This window comes from Lonchura striata, chromosome 5 (assembly GCF_050655825.1).
Source record: "Lonchura striata isolate lonStrDom1 chromosome 5, ASM5065582v1, whole genome shotgun sequence".
In the NCBI taxonomy this organism is placed as follows: Eukaryota; Metazoa; Chordata; class Aves; order Passeriformes; family Estrildidae; genus Lonchura; species Lonchura striata.
The window spans coordinates 59,717,317-59,740,419 of NC_140707.1; the positions used below are offsets into that span (position 1 = coordinate 59,717,317).

Here is a 23,103-nt window from a genome sequence, read left to right on the forward strand (position 1 = left end):
GAAGAAAAATGGATGGGCAGAGAATTCTGGCAATGCTTTTCTTAGAACTGGGTTTTTTTACTCTTCTGCTCTGAGATATAAATTCCCAACACCAAAGAATGAATAATAGGTAAAATTTCTCAAAGGTCATAAACCTGGAGCAAAATTTCCAATGCCTGCAAATTTCCAGTGCCTTCCCAGATAGGCAGAAATATGTATCAAATAGGCATTCATATTTTTATGTGGAAATACTTGGCTCATACTATTTGAAACCTGTCCTAATGAGAAAAATGGAAAGTCTCACTTGAACTCATGGAAGTTGATCTCAATGTTCACAGAGCAGCAGATACCAAAACTGAAAACATCTTCAAAATCCATTTTAGAGAGCTTTAATAAAGTCCTTCTCTATGTTAGATCCTCACCCCTGTTCTTTTTGACTACAGCAAGCCTTATGCCTCATGTACACTGGAAATCAAATTCAGGAATTACATAATTTGCTACAAGAGTAAGGAGTGGCTGCTTAAGGGGTCATCTCCCATTCTGCTACTTCACAATAAATCTGAATGAAATCCTATTTCAGTGAAAGTAGTCACTAGAGGGAAATAGAACAGAATTTCATCTCTCAATTTTGATGCTGAAACAAGAAAACTAAAAGTTACCATTCTAGAAGTGCTTTTGGTGCATCTGCCCTACTTTAAAATAATTTTGAAGTTCATATATTTCACTAAATTAAGAAATTATAATTTCTTTCTTTTCCTTTTTTTCCTCCCCTAACCTAAACCTAAAAAACCCTTTATAGTAATTTTTGGAGAGCATGGGAAATACCAGACTAGAAGAAAAAATATTTATTATTTATAATTTTCCTCCAGCATAGGCCAAGAGACTGCTAAAATGAAATTTTTTTTGTTGCCCTAATCCTTGTAACATGGCCTTTTGGTGGAAAACCATGCAACTTCACAGTTTTTAAAGCTACAAGACCCATTTCTGAGTAGAAAACAGATAATGGGGATATTGGAGAATACAGTCACCCCAGAACAATGGGCAAGGCATCTCTGTTGTGTGTTGAATTAAGCTATATGCATAAAATTGGCTCTAAAATTATTAGATTGATAGAGGGGATTTTTTTTAGGAGCTATTCCTTTTTTTTTTTTTTTTTTTTTGCTACAGGAAAAATAGCAATTTTTTTATATAGTAAATCCATATCAGCATTTTTAAGTTTTCTTTCTTCTATCTAATAGGTATTCTCTTATGATTTATTAAAAGGTATAGAACATGTATTCAGTTAAAACTGTAGAGAAATCAAGCTCTGTAACAATGAAATATTGTATGAAATGATAGAGAAATATTTATGCAGAATCTTGTGGAATTTTTATGTGCTTGCTGCATATAAATTAGCCCTACCTCTTCACCAGGGAGAGAACAGAATAAATAAGTTCTTTGGGAAGAAAATTTGAAGTTTTAAATAACTAGCTGATGGACAAAGCTGAAATAAAAAAAAAAAAAGGATAACAAAATAAAAAGTGGAAAAATATCTATTTTCTTTGGTTTAGTTATGAATACCACTATTCTTTCTGATATTTATGCACTTGAAAGTGCAAGGTCTATTAAGAAATTGGCATATTGGAAGAAACATTTGATATGAGTGAGGATTCTCTCCTTGTTCTGGATTTCATCACAAAATATTTGTGAAATTCCACTAAGCAATAACTTATTAAGGAAAGTTTGCATAACAGTACAAATGAGAAAACAATTTGCTTCATTTTGTTCAGCTTGAAACAACTTAAATCAGAACTTTAACTCTTAATAATGATCCCCCATGCAATGGTGTCATACTTTATGAGAACTGTTTGGAAAAAGTTTGTACAGTAGATGTTTGGAAAGAGAAATACAATGTCAGAGATTAAATAAATTACAGGATTAAGTATTTGTTCTTAGTATGTGTTCATACCTTTTAAATTATTCCTCACTCTATAAAACAAAATATATTTTTGTGAAAATATTCCTAGTTGGTTCTCTTCATCCTCATAAGTATGTGTATAATACATTAAATGACAAAACAAAACAACACAAAACAATATTAGAAGACCATTAAAGCTGTGAAGAGAAAAAAATAATCCCAAACTTGGATGTAGAAGATTATTGAAAGAATGTGTAAACATCCAGAGTATTACACTTCCTGATAACTGCTCAAAGAGCATGCAATTTACAGTGTATTATATTAGAGTTGCAATTACAGGCTGATGTTTTCTATTAATTGGCACCTTCCTCATAGATTATTGATCCTCTAAAATATGATTACTATCCCATGACCCCTCCAGTTGTCCCTTCCTCCCCATACCCCAACTTCACTTGCACATATTAGAAACTGTAATGTATTAAATATATGGAATTTCAAAACACGTGGACAAACATTTTTCCATTTCCTGTAACTTATCTGTGAAAATACTACCTCGTCTTCATTTGCTGCTGAGTTTCACATATATTTTTAAGATCATAAGAAGATCCTATGTAGAGGAAGTAGTATATGCAAATGGCATTAAAACTGCTGCACCCATGGCTGTATTAAGATTGTATATGCAAGTATAATGCTGTCACTGACTGACTTTGAGGATTTTAATCTTCCATTTTAAGACCATTTGGTGGCAGCTGTTTGATATAATAAGTACTTCATATATCATTTGAAAAACTTAGCTGAGAATAATATGATTATCTAAAACTGACTGCAGAAAAAATATATGCAGTTAGAAGGAAATAAGCCTAAGCAGACAAGAAGAACTTTACAGGCTATGTCTTCATAGGAGATAATTTTTCTTCACAGAATATAAATACATTTTTCATCCAGTATTGGGTGTTATAATACAGAGGAAAACTCACAAATTGAAGTGTGGGAATTATGCTTTTACAAAAGGTATAGCTTTTAAACCCACATCTTCTAGAACAAAGTCATTCAACATTTATGGAACTGCTTGAAGTTTCCAACAGGTGTGGAAACCTGTGGAAACAGCATGTGCCTTTATGAAAAAATCGGTTAAAAGTGATTTAGTGTGGCACTGCTTGTGCACCAAGACAGCCAAACCCCCTTCACTGACTAAACCTCACCCTGCTGAAGCTGCTGGAGCAGAGCCAGCTGAGACCCAGGGTCTCCCCACTGCCCAGGGGCTGCTCTTGGAGAGAAGCAGATAATGTTCAGCTGGGAAATTACTGGCAGATAATGTTCAGCTGCAAAATTACTGTGGGACAACAAGCCTGGATTATACTCTCTGGTGTCTTTGCTAAGTTTTTCCAAAACCTTCAACCATAATATTCACATAACCTTAGTCCTAATATTTCCCATGAATTTCAGGCTCACAATGGCATTACAAGCCAATTCAGGGATTCTCCTTACATTTTCAAGCAGCTGAAAGTATCTAGCCTTTGACCATTGTCCTTCTCTAACTACTTCAGCATTATGGTAAACAACTAAAAACACATTGTCCATTAGATCTGCTATTCTAAAATCAAAGAAACAAGGCTTCTTTCCATATGCTAAGAATTCCCAAACGGATTCTAACAAGATAGCTTATAAAAAAGTATTTTTCCAATATATGTAGGAAAAAATAAATAAAATAATAAGAAATTACCAATTGTGAAGTTAAATACTGAGTTTAGGAAAACACTGTTGGCGCAAAAAGTTAATTCTTCAACATAAAATGGCAATAGAAAAGCTTGAGCTTTTATTGAGCTTTGAAACGAGTTACTAAAATATTTCATGAAATTTAACTGTTTAGGAGTATTTAGAATTCAAAACAACTCTTGTGTAAAAAGTTCATGTTACTGAAGACTGCCCAAGAACAGGAGCTTAAGATGGAGTGTGGAGAAAAATACATTACTCAATTGAAATTGTAGAAATTATTGTATGTAGTTAGGAGGCAATTTCCTGAGTTGGATTTTGTCCAAGGTTCTGCATTTGTCACCTGAAGCTTATGGGAAAGACCACAAGTAACCATGACCTTTGCTTTAATGCCTCAGGACAGCAGATTCAGAATAGCTGCTCCTGACAAAGTGCTGGTACAGGACAGATATAGGTAACAGTTTTATTTATTCCTTGCTTAAGTCCCTGATTTTGTTGTTCTTGGATAAATATAAGAGATATTAAAAAATAGAATAACTATAAATAAAGATCTGGTAGAGTAGACACAAGTAGTGTTGCTTTTTAGTGACAATTGTGAGTTTGCAGACCTAAAACCTCCTATTTTGTAATGTATATGGTACTAGCATTTCTGTAACTGAAATTTTGCTTCCTGACTTCATAAAATGGTGGGGCTCTTTAAAATTCAGTATGGCAAATGTGCAAAGCATTGTGCAGAACCCAGTGTTATCTGATTCCAAAGATGAGGATAAAAGTACAAACCAAAGACCAAACAACAGAATATTCTCTAGGAAAAAGAAAGACCAAAACAAATCAGTGGCTGTCAGTGAACTGAAAAGCAAAACCTTTCTTATGGATATAACTGTTTGAATTTAGACAGTGTTTTCCATCTATAGATTGCAAGGCACTTTATTAATGATAATGAAAACATCACAGTGTCTTTTTGTGGGAAATAAATGTTACGTCTGTTTTGCATATGGGTAATGATGATACTGACCCTCATCTTCTAATACTGCTCTTGATTTCTCCCTTCAAAAGCTGCAAGTTGAAATGAAATTGAGTTGTAATAATGGAAAAAATAACCAGGTTTCTGGACTGAAATCCTTTCAACCTTTCCAGATTATTATTTGTATGACTGTCACAGCAGTGTTCTTTCACTGTGAGATTGCTCATTGTGTCTAGTTAAGCCATGTTAATTAGAAATAGGACTACAGACTCATTGTGCTATTATAGTCCTCTTTACATGTTGCTCGATTGATATTTTATGGCTCTGTTGAGTTAATGAGTCACATGGGATGCAAATATTCTTTTTGTTCAAAGTTAAAAAATATCACTGCACATACTCTTTGAAGTGCTCTGGAGAAAGAACTGGTCACAGGTGCTCTATGATGCAAATACACGAATGACTGGGATGAATCTTCCGTATGTGATATTTTCTTTACAATCCCAAAAGTCTTCCTCATGCAATGCATGAATCAAGACAGAAACTGATAAAAGAAATCTGTGGTTAATTTATTTTTGTTTTATGAACTTTATAATCTAGCATGCAGTGAGAATGGTTGTAATACCTTCATAATATTTAACCACTGTCTTTTCCTGAAGGAATGCAGTCAGAGAAAAAATTGAGGAGAAATAAAACAATGTCTTTCCCATCTGTTCAAGAGGTGCAAGAGTAAAAATCTTCTCTTACAGCTAAGCTTGGGAGCAAGTTGCATACATCTGATAAGCAAGTGAAGCTGGGTCAGAGACAAACATTCACTAGATGACCTCCTGAGGTTCCTTCCTACCTGAATTAACCTATAAGCTTATATTTGTAAAATATAATAGTCCCACACTTGATGCCATTACATCCATGGTTGTGATCCCTTTGGGATTCTAGTTGGACATCTGTTACACTCACTGAATGAGTAGCACCTGGTGGAAAGCAATTTATTAAAACTGAAGCAAGGAAAAAGACAAACTGGTGTGGTTTGGGGAGTCAAAAGAAGTTAAAGAGAGCTACCACTCTCAACTTTTCCATACTTTTGAGCTGGAAATGGCCATTCTGGTCAGATGAAACAGCATAACCATCCCTAAGATCATAGCTAATACATATCAGTACAGTGCAGAATTACATAGCTTAAAAAGCTCCACTGGCAGCTTGTTGGTGGTGACTTTAAATTTGAAAATGGCATTGAAAGGGTGAAGCAGTACTTTCTGAAATTGCTCCAGCTCAAATTTCAAGAACTTGACCCAGTGCTTGGTGAGAAAGTAGTTTGGTTCTAGGTATCCAAATCCCAGGCACCTCTATTGCATGTAGCAAACACAGAGCAACTAAAATAATTGCCCTCAGTAAGAAATCTTAATAAAATCTTAGTGAAGAAAGGCTAAAACTGTTTAAAAATATGAACAATCTAACCTAAATAATTCTCACTTTCTTTTTCCCCTCCCAATTTTTGCCAGGGGTTGGATCAGAAGAGAATCTGACCTAGACAGTTAATTCCACGACATGATCAAGTAGCAGTTTGGGGTATTTTCTGTCTTCTTACCTGAATGCAGGATCCCAAGCTGTTTGCTTCACACCTTTGTCCTTTTAACATGGGTTTCAATGCTCTCCTACATTTGCCTCCTCCACCTATACCTCTAACTCTCTTCCCAGATCATTTTTTCCCTGACATGTCTATTTTTCAGCCCTGACCTTAGCCTTTCCACCACTAGTTTTATCCTTGATTTGGCTTTCAATCATCCTCTTTCTGTTTTACCTCCATTTTGTAATTTATCTTTTGTTTTTAGGGTTCTGAGGGGTGATCGAGCAGTTTAGGACTATTTTTTTTCAAGAGCTAATGGATCTGGCTCACTTCACAATGGACCCTATAGAGTTCATGAAAGTCTGAGGAAAAAAATGGCATTATATCGATATATCCTGGCAGCTTATTACAGTATTTCCCCATTCATCACATGTGTGGTGTCTGAAAGGAAAGTGTTGTAACCTTCTCTTAAAGCAGCTGAAAGACCAGAATAATTTTCCTTTGATAAAGGGTTTCTGTTTCTGAACCATGAAGAAAATTCTGCCTCTTTCTCAAGCTTGGCACTTTCTCACATTTGGGCACTTACACTGAGCACAGGGCAATAAATAAAAAGCTGTTTGTCACTTTAGATTCATGTTGACACATGTGTTGGCATGATATGGGTATGTTTAAATAGAGGTTCTACTCTTTTACGGGAACACCAGATAGCCCAATGGCAGCATGTCCAGCTCGGCAGTGTTAGAACTTATTTCAAATCTGGCATAAAAGAACTGTTTGAGCTTAATCAAAATTAAACACAGTTCTCTAATTTCTTGCTGCTGCAGCTACGAGTAGAAGCGATCATAGATTTTTATTTTGAAATATGGCTGAACTTAAGGCACAACTGACTCTTGAGCCATAGACTCAGCTTCCTCAATCTCATGTACTGGGACTTGTTCTTTAAGCAAAAAAAAATTTATTCCAGACATGAATATGGATATGCACAGAGTGCACCAGGATTTATGTTTCTAGCTAGAAATAAAAGTAATGTTATTGTCAAAGACACCAATTTCCACCTCTGTTTATCTTTGTATTTCTTGTTTATTGTTTTTTCTCACAAGGTTCTGCACCCTGGACAGTGCTAACTTTTAGTAGCTAAGTTTTTTAGTATTTTCTTTTTGGTCTTGGGACTGTTTTACCATTTGATTATATTTCACCAAGGAAATCATGTAGGATATGCTGTTTAATGAAAACAACTTACCAAGATACAGAGAAAGAATTGCTTTGATGAGGATTCTCTGCACAAGATACAAAGAAAAAGAATATTTGGAGGTCTTTGGTGCCTGGGAGATGCATTTATTTCATAAAATTAATTTATCCCAGTCTGTCCAAGGCTTTTTTTCATGCTGGAATAGTATGTAAGAAAATATAGATGACACAATACAGCATTATATTATGCTTGTTAGGATCCTGGCTCCTTTTGGAGCTTGTATACCCTTATTCAGTTCCTTCTGACCTTCCTAAAGCACTGAAGATGCTCAGAGTCCTTCCTGGGACAGTCAGGCTCTCTCAGGATGAGAGGGGAATGCCTATAAGTCCTCTGCAAGGGTAGTGTCACCTTCCTATGCAAAAACAACCCTTGGAACAAATTCAATTTTTTACAGTCAGTAGCTGAAATGCCACGTCTTATGGAAAACTATAGATCTTCCAGTGTTATTAATATCCTACCTTTGGGACATACACACATTGACCTCTATTCCCAAAATGTATCTTTGAGTGCTGCAAGTATTTTGTACAGAATATGAGACAAATATTTTTGCACAAAGATTATTGTATCTGATGGAAGAGGGATAACTCAGACATTCAAAATAATTTCCAGAGGCAGGTGTACTTTGTAGTGTCAAAACGTTGAAGCTCTTGATGCTTAACAAGATAGTGACAAATTTCATGGCCACTGACCTCTGTTTCTGGAAGAAGCTACTGATACCTTATATCTGTCTTTCTAATTTTTTTCTTCTTCTATTGCCCAATGTTAAAATGCACCAGTCTTTAAAAGGTTCATTCAACATCAGACCTCTTCAATGATTTCTCCGGCTGGTAACCCAAAATAGGAACCCTGGGCATGCTAAAAATACACAATGCATTGCCAGCTTATTTAGAAGTCAAATGTGAGTTGAAAAGAGGAGGTGCATTGAGATTTCTGCCATATAACAGCAGAGATTTTATTGCAGTGGCAGTGCTGGAGTAGCCCCTGATCTGTAGTTTCAGGCCAGTGGCTGTCGGTGTGCACAAAGCACTGCATGCTGCACCAGTGGCAGCTTCTCTGGGGGTGGAAGTGCAGTTTGCTTGCATGTGCTGTGTTAGATGATGCAATTGCTGCTTTGCTGCCTTTCCATCTCAGGGGTGCTGCATGTGCTGCTCTGGAAAGCAGCCCTGTGCCAGAGGGAAGGGTCAGACACCCAACCAAATTGCAAAGCTGACAAGGAAGAGGTGAAATTTTCTTAGGGACCCAGTAGGGTCTGAATGGAGTTAATACAATTCAAGATGTCACTGAAAGTTGCTGGACTGGGCTGTGGCTGGGATTTTTAATTCAATGCTCAAAAAACTGTGTTCTCACTTTCCTATCTGTGGCTATTCCAGAATCAGTGGGGTTACTGTGCATCTAGAAAGAGTATTTGCCTTCCACCTGGGTATCAGTTATAGAAAGAGAGTAGTCAGCATATCTAATGCTTAGGCACATAAGAGCAAATGCTTCCCCTACAGGATCAGCCCCCAAAGCTCCCTCAAATGGAAGACAGTTTTCCACGAACATGTAAGCCTAGAATATTCAGATTGCAGCAAAATGCAGAATTGTGACTATGGAAAAGAAAGGAATACACAAACTAAGTGCTACAGCATTTTGAGGCAAAGCCCTGAGCTGTCAGTAATTTGTTCTGTGCCAAGGATGTGGTATTTGCTGTATCTGGCATGTGCAGTTCCTCAGAGATTAAATATGAAACATGGGTCTGTTTCTTTTCCCCCCATATTTTCAGTGTATAAAACACTTTGATTCCAACACCTCTAACAACAAGGTGCAATGGAAACAGGAAATAATTGGTTTTTTTCAAAATATGATGTTTTCACTGATTGGAAAGGGCTAGATCAAGCTCTGCTAACAGGAAAAATGACCCAAAATATAGCTGGGTTAATAACTAGAAAGCTTTAAAGTCAAGAACGCTGTGTTCTGCAAGATTTGGTGGCACTGCAGGTGGGTAGTACATCTGGAAAGTATGAAAGGTGACAGCTGGACAGTAAATTCATGCAGCTGAGGAGTTTCTTTGTTTTCTGCTTGAATAGCATTTGGCTCAGTGGCATTTTGGTCTGTGACTGGGCTCATCATACAAATAAATGGACTGTTTTCTTTTTGGCCCTGAAGGGAACAGGCATGTGTTTATGCTGCATATATTATCTGAGCAGATTCAGACCCAGCATCACACTGTCACATCCAGGACAACTTCAGGTCAGAGCAGGGTTTCAACCAGCTCCTTCCAAGTAGTTTTTGGTGATTTTGTGATCTAGCTGTGTTTTGATGCCCAGGGACAAAGGAGCCAGCTGGCAAAGGTCCTCATCCACAACCTCTCAGTCTATTTTAATGGGCTTCAGGGAGATTTGAATTAAGGTTTTTAGGCTGAAGTTCCCATCACTTGATGCCAGTAATTAGGTCAGTTACTCCAAAGTGTTCAGTACTTATGATTCTTGTTCTTCATGTTCATATTTTCCAGAGAGCCCAAAGACCTGTTACGTTTAAGCTCCTGGAGGACCAGTCACAAATGTGCTGTTTTCATCTCAGGGATGCAGCACTCTTAATTATTCATCCTCCACATATGCTCCAGAAAATATTGATAATGAGAAAATGTTCTGTGGTACTGATAAATACAGCTTTCACAATAGATCTGATACATTTCTCAGGAGAGCAGAAACAATTAGAGAAGTTATGCATACTGAATTTTCTTTCCTCTTTCCTACCTGTTTGCTGTTAGTAAACAGAAAGCTACCAATTTTCTTTGCACTATGGCATTCATGAGATTAATAGAGTAAATGCACATGCTGTTTTACTTTGCCAGAGTCTGGCTTATACAACAGATTTTTACTCTGTAAGACAGATTTTGCTGTATTTGTGCTTTTTTCAACTCCCCCTGAGGAGTATTAACTCAAAGCAATCACAAGACACCCATCCTTGCCTGCTGCTTCTTGAACTGCTGTATCCTCTTCTTTGCTTCTTGCTTTTCTATTTGAAGCTTTTTTTATTATTATTTTCTTGATGAGGGAAACAGTAGGAACCAAAAACATAAAGGGTGTCTCCTTTCCTAAAATAACAACTATTTGATGTAAGAAAACAAACCCATAGAACACTTCTGTTCAGATAGGGTTTGCTTTCAACAACTGTGTTCTTTCTACTCAGATGAAGCTAGGTCGAGGGCTCTGCGAAGTACAGTACTGGAAAAGGAAGACGTGCACACGCCTGGAAAAGGCTGAGCTGCTTGTGAAGCCAGAGACACTGCATGTTTATGACTTGGTTTTCTAAGCAATCTCCAGAGCTTGAACGGATTACAGTGATATTTTAACGAGGCTGCTGGCATCCATCACTAGCTTTCACTTACTGAGAAAGCTAAAAGATGGAAGAATGTAATTATTTCCTCATAAGCTAAGTGCTAGTGGCTGATTGTCACGAGAACTTTGATGCTTTAAACTTCTTCATTTTCTGAAGGCAAGCAGGTAAGTCTCACAGGCTTCTCTTCCCGTGCTCGTTTTGCTGGGGGAGCAGGGGCTTGCAGGGGACCGCTGTCGAAGGGAAACACGTTTGATATGAAGGCGAGCTGCTTGTCTCTGGATTTTAAACAAGCACTATAGCACCTTGTCATTTTCTGTCTGTTGGGTTACAAAGCCATTACCTAACAATAGCTATTATTTATTTCCATAGCCAAGATATGACTCTCACTCCAAATTAATCCCTAACTTTTGTACATTTAATATTATTGGAAGAGAATGTGTATATCAACCATCTGTGCATACTGAAATATCCATTTCTAAATATCTTTCAGTTGTCCTATAATTACTTCTAGATTGATTACTGTGGTTAAAATATTTTTTTAATATGAAAAATGAAATAACATGTATAAGATTGTACTTTCTAAAGATTATTTTTGTTGAACAGTTTTTCCCTGAAAACAGGATTTACTGATCTGAGATCTTTGGGCAGCTTACTTTTCAGATGAGGTTTGCGTTATTGTAGAAATACTGTGGTAAACAAGGGGTTTCCTTTCTTGCAAGTGGGAATGTAACAGCATCAAAAATAGATATTTCTTTCCCATTCACCCTTGAAAGAACATTTATTCTCTTTGAGTAATGGCATTGCTGTGCCTCTAGAGGTGAGGCTTCCTATCTGAAGACTTTTAACATAAAAGCCCTTATTACCATTTACGGAAAGAAAAAAGACCCTTTGGCCATAAATAGGTCTTGTCTTAATTAAGTTTTTTTGGTCCTCTGAGAACATTTGCTACCTTATGTATTATTAGTATTGAAGGGCAAAAATTTTACATGATTCTCAAAGATTTTTATTTATAAGAATGACTATCAGAGAAGGAAGAATTTTGAGTTAAAAATAAATATTTATACTTCTTGTTTACAGAAAGAATTAATTTAAGCTACATTTCCAATCTGGATATGATAATTGAAACAAATCCTGCTGGCAGACACAATTATAAATAAACTTCTAAGAATAATTAGAAGTGTAATTAAGAGAAGACTGAGTTATTATCACTTTCTCCTCTGTATAATAATTCTGCATAAAAACATGAGAAATGGCTCTCATTAAAATCTCACAGCTGAGATATCCACAGAAGGGAGTGAGACATTAAAACAAAGCATTCAAGATGTGCAAATACTGTGATTAATTAATTAAACAGACACTAGCTCCAAGGAAAAGCCTGAAAGCAATTGGAATATTTAAGAAACAGATATATCATAAAGAGTTAACATGTTCTGGTTGGTTTTGATTTGTCTTGTTTTGCTTGGTTTTGTTTCATTTTTTTGTTTTTGTTTTTAAGAGGAGGTAGCTCAGAGTACCTTGTGGATCTATATTTGTGTATTTTGCTGGTATAATTTAACTCTGTGGATTCCTTCTGAATACCAGGACTTTATTCATCAGTAAAGGTTTAAAAATACCAATCAATGGAGTGACTATTTAGGAAGGACTTAAAAGAGCATTGCTGATGGAGATTTTTCCCCCAACAGCTAAGGGGTATTCTCTGTTAAACTGAAGAGACTTTCTGAGCTGTTGCAAGTGATTTTCACCAGAAGGATGCTTACAAAGACACCTCTGCTAGTGGTGAAAAGAAAACCAAACCAGCTGCTGAGTCTTATGTGAAGCAAAGAATGAGAGGCGTTTGAGAGGTTTTACCAGTCAGAATACTGGTATTCTGGAGATCAGCTGTTTCCAGAATAGAAATGCCAGCAGATGCTTAAATCTGGCTTCTGTCACATTCCTCAAGGTGTGTTTATTCAAATGCTGTGCCGTATCATGACAACACCCATACTGTATACTTTGGAGTATTGAATAATGTTTAGGACTACTTTGGCTGCTATGCAACATTAATTCTAACAGCATCCTGTGTAGTAATTGAGAGGTTTAGGTGTGAATCAGATAAATATTCAGGTTATGTTACTTTTCTTAATACTTAAGAAAAGTAAGAAGAAGTTAATCCATTAAAGAAAACCCCTACCTCTTTTGCTAAAGGAAAAAAAAAAACCAACAAAACCAAACAACAAATAAAAAGAAGAAAGGGGGAAAAAAAAAGGAAAAAAAAGAGGAGAGAAAGAAAGAAATTTTTGTTCTACGGTATTAAATAGTAATGTCATGTAATACACACCCAAAAGCTTAACAGAACTGTAGTAAGACTAATTTAGCCCATGTTTGTCTAATCTTTCATTAGCATGCTATTATTTTTTTTGCCCAGTGGGTATATTGCCTGTTGAGAAATAATGTGAATATTTATTAAGCAGTAATAACTGTTGCTGCTTGAGAGCTTTTTTTGCCACGTGTGAACATGCTTATCTAGAGAAGAATTTCAGGCAGATGATCACCCTTGGGATTCATGAATTCATGTGTTGCATGTCCTATCTTACAGCACAGCTCTACAGCAAGATTACTGCTTTTCTAATGAGATTCCACTTTGAGCACAAGCACTGCCAACACATCATCGCCTCTCAGAACACAGTACTTGTCTTCTGGAGTGGTTCAGTGTAAGCACAGAACTTGCTCATTTCAGCAGCTCTAGAGGGGCAAGGCTGCCTCTATTTGGTGCAACAGGCTAAGCAGTTTCTGCCTGAGACTGGAGTAGTCTCCTAAGAACTCAGCTCAGTCATCTTCCCTTAGAAATCAAGGAGCGTCTTTCTCCCTGTTTCAGAGGATTAGGATAAAACTCTCTATTTTGACATCTAGTTTATGTTCAATATCAATGATTTTCCCCAAAAAATACAACTGCCGTAGCATAATGCATGTACAAAATGGAAGTCTAGCTCAAGATATCCGTTTTTAAATGGGTTGAAATCACTCATATTTCATTTGTATGCTAAGAAGTTAATTTCAAAACAGATTTTCTTTTTCTAAAGAAACAAAGATGCTTAGTGTATATATTTTCTGCAATGAAAATGGCTGTGCTCATAGCCAGGTAGTCACAATTTTTGTGCATACATTTTTGATCCAGCAGTATTGAAATGTTATTTTTAGACCTAGGGTGATATAAGTAGGCAGAGCTATATTACTGGTACATAACAAATTTAAACTGAAGCTAACTCTGCAATGAACAAAAATTAGTACAGCAATCGATTATACTCGCTCCACTGATGTGAATTAAGGGTGATTTCATTGAAATCAGTGAATGTAAGAGGTTTACTTTTCCTTAAATGAAATACAAGTCAGACCCACTAGTATTTATTTCAGACTAGCTTATGAAAGTATGAACAAACCCAACAATTATCAAACACAAGCTGTAACCTTTTATCATTCTTTAGTCGGCAGATAAGTTGGAAGATGAGTCATAGTAAAGTATCATTTATTTAAAAAGAAAGAGAATAACAAATCATAGAGGCTTTTCATTTTACTGGCTTTATTTACTATTTATTTACCACATACTATTTTCTTAGTCTTGTAAGTTTTTGACAACTATGGTATCCTAGTCTGATTTGCATTGATGGAAAACAGAAAAGAAAGAGACCAGTTGCCATATAGAAAATAATTATTACACTAATAATATATTTAAAATATGTTAAAAATAGGGTTTAGGAATGCTAAATATTCTGCAGATAGATGGTACTATGTGTACATCCTCTGTATGCTTTGGATATTTTTTTAATAAAAGTCTATTTCTTATGATTAGATTTTTCAATTAATGACCTGGAAATATACTCACTGAAGCTCAGACTCTCTTGCATGTATTATGGCATTTAAACTAAAAAGGCAAGAAATCAATTTAGTTGTTTGTGCTGTAATTGACCGAATAACAAATGTGACACAGGATATTGAAAGGTCAAAATGAGAAACATGCCCAGAACATTTATTTGCAAATAATTTTCACCAGTTTTTAATCAAAATTTAGTTAATAATTGAATTATACATTTTATTTCATATGTGAAATAATTTTTGTTATCTGGGCACATCTTTGCAGTTCTGTTAAAATTACTGTATCTATTACACACAATACTGCATTTAAAAATCTAATTCACTTCTCAAATCACAGATTCTGGAAAGGTGTGGCGTGGAAGGAATAAAATGGTGGTCTTCCTAGTAATAAGCTGCGATTGTGATGAAGGCTAATGTTTTGGCAAGCAGCTGTTTCATCTGCTTTCAGTGTCTGGACCATCCCGTGTCAGGCAGCTGGGGCAGCTGGGGAGGCTTCCCGTGTCACTTGGTGCCCTGCACCTGCTGCTGCCAGGCACTGCAGAAGCAGCCTGAGCACACAGAGAGCAAGGCTGGTGCACCTCTGCTTCCAGCTCTCTGGTCTCCCCTGCTCCTGGCTTGCAGGGAGAATTCCCAAGAGATTTTTCTGCTTCAAATGTTTAAATGTCTGTCGGTCTGTGACCCCATCTCCCGAATGGCCAGGGGCCTCTGCTGTGATTCAGGGTAGAGGAGAGTAATTGCCCAGCACAGTAAGGAGCCCATCCACCCTGTGCCCTCTGTGCCTGCAGCACAGGCTCCAGAGAAAGGCACTGTTTCCCTGGCCTCAGCCACCACTTCGTGCTTGCTGCAGCACTCACTTGCCTTTTTCTAATGCCATCTCTCCACTTGGCCCTTACCTACACTCTGGACTAGAACATATTGACAAAAGTGTCTTTTTTCTTCCCATTTGTCTCCCTGGGGACTTTCTCTCACTATCAGGTCCTGGCAATAGAGTCTAAGATCAGAAATGGGATTCTGCCCAAGCCGGAGCCATGGCTTGTTTCACGTCCCAGTCACTTTGGTGCCCAGGTCCCGCAGCGGGGATCCTGACTGGATCAAGGGCTGTACCATGGAGAGTGCTGCCAGGTTTTATGGGACACCAGCTGTACCATTCCCTCGGGGCATGGCGGCTGACTTGGTCCTACCTTAGGCTCACAGGACATCTATTTTCTCACAGAGGATAATGCTACTATTGAAAGGATATAAAGGTGAGAAAAGACACATAAAAAATGGAATAGGCGTAGAACATATGCATTAGTCATCCTTTTAAATGAATAATAAAAAGCATTTTTATGAGATTAAATTCAAGTCTTGTGTAAGTGAAAGAGGGATACTGTATTTGCTTTCTGTAAGATACTGAATTTTATCTAAGCAGCCTTGCATTCTCTAAAAAAACAACACTAAAAAGTTGCACAAATGTTGACATCTCCAAACCTACCTCTCTTAAATTTTTTTAATAATCTGATAGCTCCTTCTTACACACTAGTTTGCTTCATTTTGAAACTACCTGTTGTTTAGCTTTATTTCTATGGTTGTTTTGTTTTATTGTTTTGCCCTTCAAACTGCCCTTCCCTAAAACTTCTAATGATATTTTTTCCACTACAAAGAACTTCAACAGTGTTTGGCATTCTGCCTTGTAAAAATAAAGTACAAAACAAAGCACATTAAAATATTAATAGTTTGTTGTCACATTTTTTAAATATTGTACTGTTGGGGATAAAAACAGGCACCAGCATGAATGTAAAGGAGTAATGGTGGAAAGATAAAACAACAACAACTTATCATGCTGAAATAAATCTTTCTTTACTATGGGTTTGGTGAAATCCATTCATATAGACTTAATAATTTCTTTGAAAGAATTTGTGAAATCTCTCCACCTCTCTTTGTTCCCTTAGTCTAAATGTTCCAGTATTTCTCTGGATGTTGTACTTGGGGGATAAAGAATTCCCAGTATATACTCATATCAATAAACATATTGGATGAACTGAATATATTCTGTAATCTGCTTCATACAGCAGTTCTGCTAACAGGATCTCATGGTTTCCTGAGCTTGAAGATATGTGAAGCATTGCTAAGAAAATGAGGCTAAACTGTAGATCTTTATAAAGCATGAAAGCAGTGTGGTGCAGCTCAAGTACTGCCAGGAAAGTAACTCTCTTCCTTAAGATAATCTGTCCCTCTTCACAAAGACCTGGTGTTTGCCACTTAGATAGGGCTTACTAGATATAGGTTGGAGTTTTTCAAGGGGAGAATTTGGTAATTCTACTCTGTGACTGCAAGCTAAGGCAGTTCTCAGGGCCTTGCCCTTTAACTTATCCTAGCTCTATAACAAAATTAAGAGCTGATCTAGCTCAGATCTTTGACAGTAATCATGCGTGAGCAGTTTGGCCAAGAGCTAGTGTTGTACTTACTGCCAGGTCACAGGGAGAGAAATCCTGAGGTCTTTTCCTTCCTTACATCTTACCTGTGCAACAGAAAGACAGCTTAGTCAGTGCTGAACAAATGCCATGATCTGACTAAGGGTTTATACACCACAAGGGAAATGTCCTCTTTCAGGCACTGTGGTGTTTTGGGGCATTCTTTCAGATAAATAGTTACAGAAGACAGTGGAAACCCTGCCACAAATTGGAGGGGTCAGGCCCTGCTCAGGGTCTATCCCCTTGGCATCAACCTTGCAGAAATCTTGTGTTGCTCCTACTGGGCCATCAGTAAAGGCACTCTAGGAGAAACCCCTTTGAGCCAGCTCCAGTTATTCAGTTATCCCATCTCTTTTGTGGATCAAAACTAAATTACCTCTTTGCTGCTTTGCTCTTCCCTGGAACTTAAATGTATCAGTTAAAGCAATTATAAGGTTTTGTCAGAGGCATCCCTTTTGTATCAAAACCAGTGTCAAAGATGCCAAGGCAATTCCTCAGCATAGTGGTTCTGGTTTAGAGTGCACCCTTCCAGCCAGACAAGTGTCTGCTCTGCCTGAAGTTCAACATGATAAAGAGGTCAGGAATAAGCAATAGTTGCTGTTACTGCAGGGACTGAGCTTAAGTGGGCACATGTTCAACTAGAAACTCACATAAGATTGGAGAAAGTGGCATGAAGCTGCGTCAGAGGAGGTTTAGATTGGATATTAGGAAGTTCCTCACCCAGAGGGTGGTTGGGCACTGGAACAGGATCCCCAGAAGAGTGGTGACAGCATCAGCCTGATAGAGTTCAAGAAGCATTTGGACAAGGTTCTCAGGCACATGGTGGGGTTCCTGAGGATGTCCCGTTCAGGGCCAGGAGCTGAACTTTGATGATCCCTTTGGGTCCCTTCCCATTCAGGATATTCTATGTTTCTGTGATAACCACGGGACTTTCTTGTCACTTTAGCATCTTGCAGATGACCAGTGCTTTCAGAGGGCGGCTCACCGCCCCGGCTCACCTGCCGGGCCGGTTTCTCGTGGCCGCAGCCCGCGGCCCGGGCAGCGCAGGCCGGGCCGGCTCCTCCCTGCTGAGGGCTCCTGTTTGCCAGGTTCCCTGCAGGGCAGCTAAGGACAGCCGGGTACGGTGACTGATTCCGGGAGCAGCAGAGGAGAGGAGAGGCGGGGGAGAGCATCCCCTCTCTGCTGCTGCTGCTGCTGGAGCTGTGCTGGAGCCGGAGCCGTCGATGTGGCTCCCCAGAGTTAGTTGCTCAGCAACCAGAATCAATTAATATGCTTTGCAGAAAGTGCAGGGAAAGCCCGAGCTGCTGTCGGCGAGCAGGCAGGAGGCTGACTCAGGATCCCACTCCTGCCTGACACCCATTTGGTCCCACCCCATCTTCTCCAAACACTGATAGCCACCGTTCTTTTTCCCTCTTCTGCTTCCCCACGGTACTTAATGCGTGTGTCCCCAAATTCTTCAGGCAAAGTACCTCGTTGCTCAAGAAGCCTCCTGCTTCAAGGCTTTTGCTTTTAGATCTGATTTGTACTTTTTGGTTATTTGTCAGATTTTATTCAACACTTTTCTAGAAATTCTAATATTCATGTTCTTTGGGAAGGGGAAGGGATAGCTGCTTTTTGTCAGATGGTTTTAAAGACGCCTCAGGATGAAAAGGGTTGTTTGGTAGCGCACAGTTGAGCAGCAGCAATGAAAATTCATCATGTGTAAATTGGGAAAGTTTTTGCCTCTTCCTTGGTTGCAAATGATCAGCACTGCATATATGAGACCTAAGAGGTAGTACTGATTGTTGTGAAACACCTAGATAACAATAGAACAAATGCAGGGGTGTTGTGGGATTTTTATATCTTCTCCTTTTCAGTGTAGTAATTTCAGGGCTTTGGTAAGGTATTATTTTCTTTCTTTCTTTCTTTCCTTTATTTTCTTTGGAGTCCCTCTGATGACACCACACGTCTGGGAATGAAGAACTTCTTAGAGCTGATTGGAAATGGCATTGCGGAGCTGAAACTTAACTGGAGGAAATATATTTCCTGAAGAAGAAAATATAATGCACTGTAAGGATCTGTCTTCTGGTGAAAAATTCAAGCCTAGAGAAAACTTGTCTGCTTTGTTAGGAAGAATGGGTTGGACAATTTTCTTCAATTCCAAAGGATATCTGAATGCCATGCTGAGCTTAATCTCTGCAGCATGCTCTGTGCTTCTCATCTCTTCCTGATGCACTGCATGGTAAGGCCTTTTTCCTTCCTTTTAATAATAACTATCTTTCTGATGTGGTGATAGATATGACAAAATAGCAATAGTAAATGAAAATTGCAAAGATGTACAAACGTAACAAAAGAATGTTCGCTTGCATGCTTCTTTTCAGGAGCAAGTGTCCTGATTACTGCAGCAGCTTTGTAAGATCATTTCTGTCTTTCTCCCTTGCTTTGTGACTGTGTGTGCGTGCGTGTGTGTGTTTGTGCACACCTGTGCTGTCATTTGCACTTGAACTGGAACATCTGCAGCTGCACTGTACATATTTCCATGCTAAAGAGGATGTTTAGGAATTTGTTTTGACATTTCTCTCTCTTTTTCCCTTCCTCCCTCCATTCCCCTCCTCCTGCCTCTTCCTTCTCTTGCTCTGTTTCTCTGGGGTCGTGGTTCTATACCTTCTCTGCACCTCAGTTGTGCACTGACCACTAGAAGGCAAAAATGGGAGGTGAAACAAATCCCATATCAATGCAAGAATGAGTAATTTTATTTTAGTAAATGAAAGCTACAGAAAGGTTTTGAATGTCTGAAATACTGTCAGGTACAAAAGATTTATTCTATTTTGTTTCCATGGGAAACAACAACCAAGTGCAGACTTGGATGCTGTGTTTTAGAAATAGTGGGAGAGAGATCCTCTTACACAAGTCAGAAAGCTGAAAATGTGAATTATCACCTAGGTCATAAAATAATCAAATCCACTATTGGATGTTTTCACATCAAGTAACTTTTCCTGTGTGTTAGAGAAGTGTTGAGAATTATTATAAATACTTTCAGTGGGCATTGTAAGATATTTTTTCTTAATACCTGTAATGTGTTTTTTTCCTGGATGAAGGGTGCTAGGGGAGTGCAAGGACTACCTGACTTACAAATGCTTAGGGTCATTGTCAAGAAATTGCCTAGCAGATCAGGAATTGCACAATTAATAAACTGAGATACAAGAGCAGATTGCTTTTCCAGGAAGACTGGTTTATTTGGGTCTCTGTTTCAGAAATAAGGGTAGAACTAAAAGGTGGATCATGGCGATGTGAAACATTTGTATTTTCTTACGCATCCTGGTTGATCACTGAGTTTGGAAAGTTGAGTGGTTCTTGAGTAAACTGTGGTAAGGGTCTGCCTCCACTCTGAGGGCAACCCCTTGGAAATATGGCCACTTTTGATGGAGCTGGAAACGGATCAGGAGCGGGTTTGTGTGGAAGCTATCATGGACTGTGCAGCTGGGTATGGAGATGACAGGTTCCTGGAAGCAGGTTTTCAGGACAGGAAGGATAAATAAAGCCAAATCACAAAAGCCAGGCCACAGCAGGACTGAAGAACAAGAATCAGAACTTAAATACCATTCAAAAGATGTAATTTTGTGGTAGCTCCCAATAAATCTCCTACTTGTATGATGGAGGACTCCATAAGGAAGTTTTTAAAGAGAGAATGGTAATGCAACTTCTTCAAATCACTGCAGCGGGAGGAAGCACAGATGAAAAAACACACTGTAGTGTGACAATATTTCAAAAGGCTTCAAAGGAATCAGACTTGATTTTAGAAGTAAAGGTTCAAAACACATACACTTGTGCATTGAAGCAGAATTTTTGTGTATTTCACTATCTAAAATGTGTGACTAGTGTAGGAACAAATAAAGCAAAACTAAGGAAGAATAACACAACCCATAAATGTCATCTTCACTGTCAGAAAGAATCTCTTACTTGCAGAATTCATCCCCTCAACTCTCTGTGTGAACAAGGACTGCATCCTAAATTCAAGTTGCCCATTGCAACCTCTCCTCACATCAGCAATTCAATAAGTGGAACAACTTGCATGAATATTATTGTTTAACCCCAGCTGGAAGCTAAACACTCCAGGGCTTCTTGCTCACTCCCCCCTGGTGGGATAGGAGAGAGAACTAGAAAAGGAAAAGTGAGAAAACTCATGGGTGAGACAAAGACTCTTTAGTAGGTAAAGCAAAACACACTCAAGCAAAGCAAAACAAAGAATTCATTCACCACTTCCCATGGGCAGGCAGGTGTTCAGTCACCTCTGGGAGAGCCAGGCTCCATTGTGGGTAATGGTTACTTGGGAAGACAAATGGCATAATTTTGAACATTCCTTCTCCCCTTTTCCTTTGTCTTTCCCCTGTTTAATATGCTGTTTTATGTGTTTTATATGACACCATATAGTACAGAGTGTCTCTTGGGTCAGCTGGGGTCAGCTGTGTTCCCTTCCAATTCCTTGTGCAGCCCCAGCCCAATCTCTGGTGGGGTGGGATGAGAGGCAGCAAAGGCCTTTTCACTGTGGAAGCTCTGCTCAACAAGAGCTAAAACATCTCTAAAACATAGCTAAAACATAGCCTCATACCAATTACTAGAAAGAAAACTAACTCCCCTCCAGCTAAACCCAGCATATTCTCTATTCCTTTTTCTACACCATTTACATCATGTTCAGGTACCACACAATCCAATACATCCTCATTAACCAGCCCTCCTTCCTATCTTTATATATAATATGCAGGTATCACTCCCTAAGTCTGTGGAACCCCCTTGTAAAACATCCAGAAATGTCCACAAAATCTATATTGAGTTCATTTAGCCCATGACTTTGGGCTCCATCTCTTACGGTGGTCACTCACAATGGGAGAGGTCAACAATGGCACAGAGAGTAAGAACTACTCATGTGGATAAATTCTAAAAGGTTTTGTAAGACCAGGCTCTTTGATTGTCATGGCAACAGAGTTATAAGGCTTCAGGCAAAATTTGGATTTCCCTTCTAAACAAATTAATTTTTCTTTTTACCTATGCAAATCTTTTGCCTTGTAATTAGAGCAAGAAAAATAGGTTAATTACATTCTTAAAGATCATGCAACTGTACAGATAGATTGTTAGATAAAAATTATCAGAGTATGCAAAAATTTACCTTTATTAGTGGCCTCCAAAATGAAACAAGGTGTATTCTTATTGGAAACATTCATTGCCTTATTATTTTTCTGACAATATTAACATTGCTACTGGGTATTGTCAGTTTTTCTAGGTACCCATCCTAGGTTCATTTGAAACATCACTGATATTACAAAATACTCTCCATTATAAGGTTCAAGGATACTTACCCAGCTTTTTACTACATTAAATATGTTCTTTTTTTGTTGTTAATACATGATGTTTAGCTCTTTAGTTGATCCAGGAACATTTATCTTTACAGTATAGAAACCAAATATGAAATCATAATTATAGTAAACTTGCTACAGAATATAGGTAGGAAGGATAAAATCATCTTGGTTTTATTTCTCTGTGTAATTTTGCATGCTTATAAATGTCTATATTATTAGGATATGTATTACATAACAAGCAATATTTAATTAATTGTCATTTATAAAGAACAGTTCCTTTTTGCATAGGATTTTTTTTCCACAAGATTATGGTAGAAAAATAAATATTAAAAAACAAGCATAGCAACTTAATATGCATCCAATACACGAATGCAGTAATAGGTTTATTTATTTATTTTATACCTGTAATATACATCATGAGAATAGTGGATTCTTTTCTAAAGAGTGTGTATTTTGAGAGGGGAGGGTTTACATGATATTCTTTAACATACATTACTCCTCATGATTTGCTGTGACTTAAGACATTTTAGTGACATTTTAAATAATTTTAAAACTTGCACAGCTGCTGCATTTGGCTTTCTCTGTCAATTCTAAAGCAAGTAAAATTAGTAATTTCCTTTTCTTTTAAGATGCTTAAAGGTTTGATGCTGAGAACACCTGTATTTTGTTTCAGTCTACTGGACTATTTCCTTAGATAAGCAGTATGAGTTAAAGCTTGAACCATCTGCATTGTCAGGGAAGTTATACTGAGCAGTGGAAATATTTTCCACACCTGCAGCAATTA

At 37.9% G+C, this 23,103-nt stretch overlaps 1 protein-coding gene across 2 annotated transcripts in view; it reads left to right on the forward strand.

The window, feature by feature from the left end:
- Positions 1 to 23,103, forward strand: part of TUNAR (transmembrane neural differentiation associated intracellular calcium regulator) — a 158,739-nt gene that overhangs the window by 111,014 nt on the left and 24,622 nt on the right. The window contains exons 1-2 of one of the 2 annotated variants that reach the window (XM_085580684.1): positions 18,428 to 18,757; positions 18,913 to 19,207. In XM_085580684.1, coding sequence (XP_085436810.1) covers positions 19,169 to 19,207 — 39 coding nt within the window. In that variant the 5' untranslated portion in view covers positions 18,428 to 18,757; positions 18,913 to 19,168. Of the gene's footprint in view, positions 1 to 18,427; positions 18,758 to 18,912; positions 19,208 to 23,103 lie in introns of those variants that run through there. The other variant, XM_077783971.2, reaches the window with a different exon arrangement.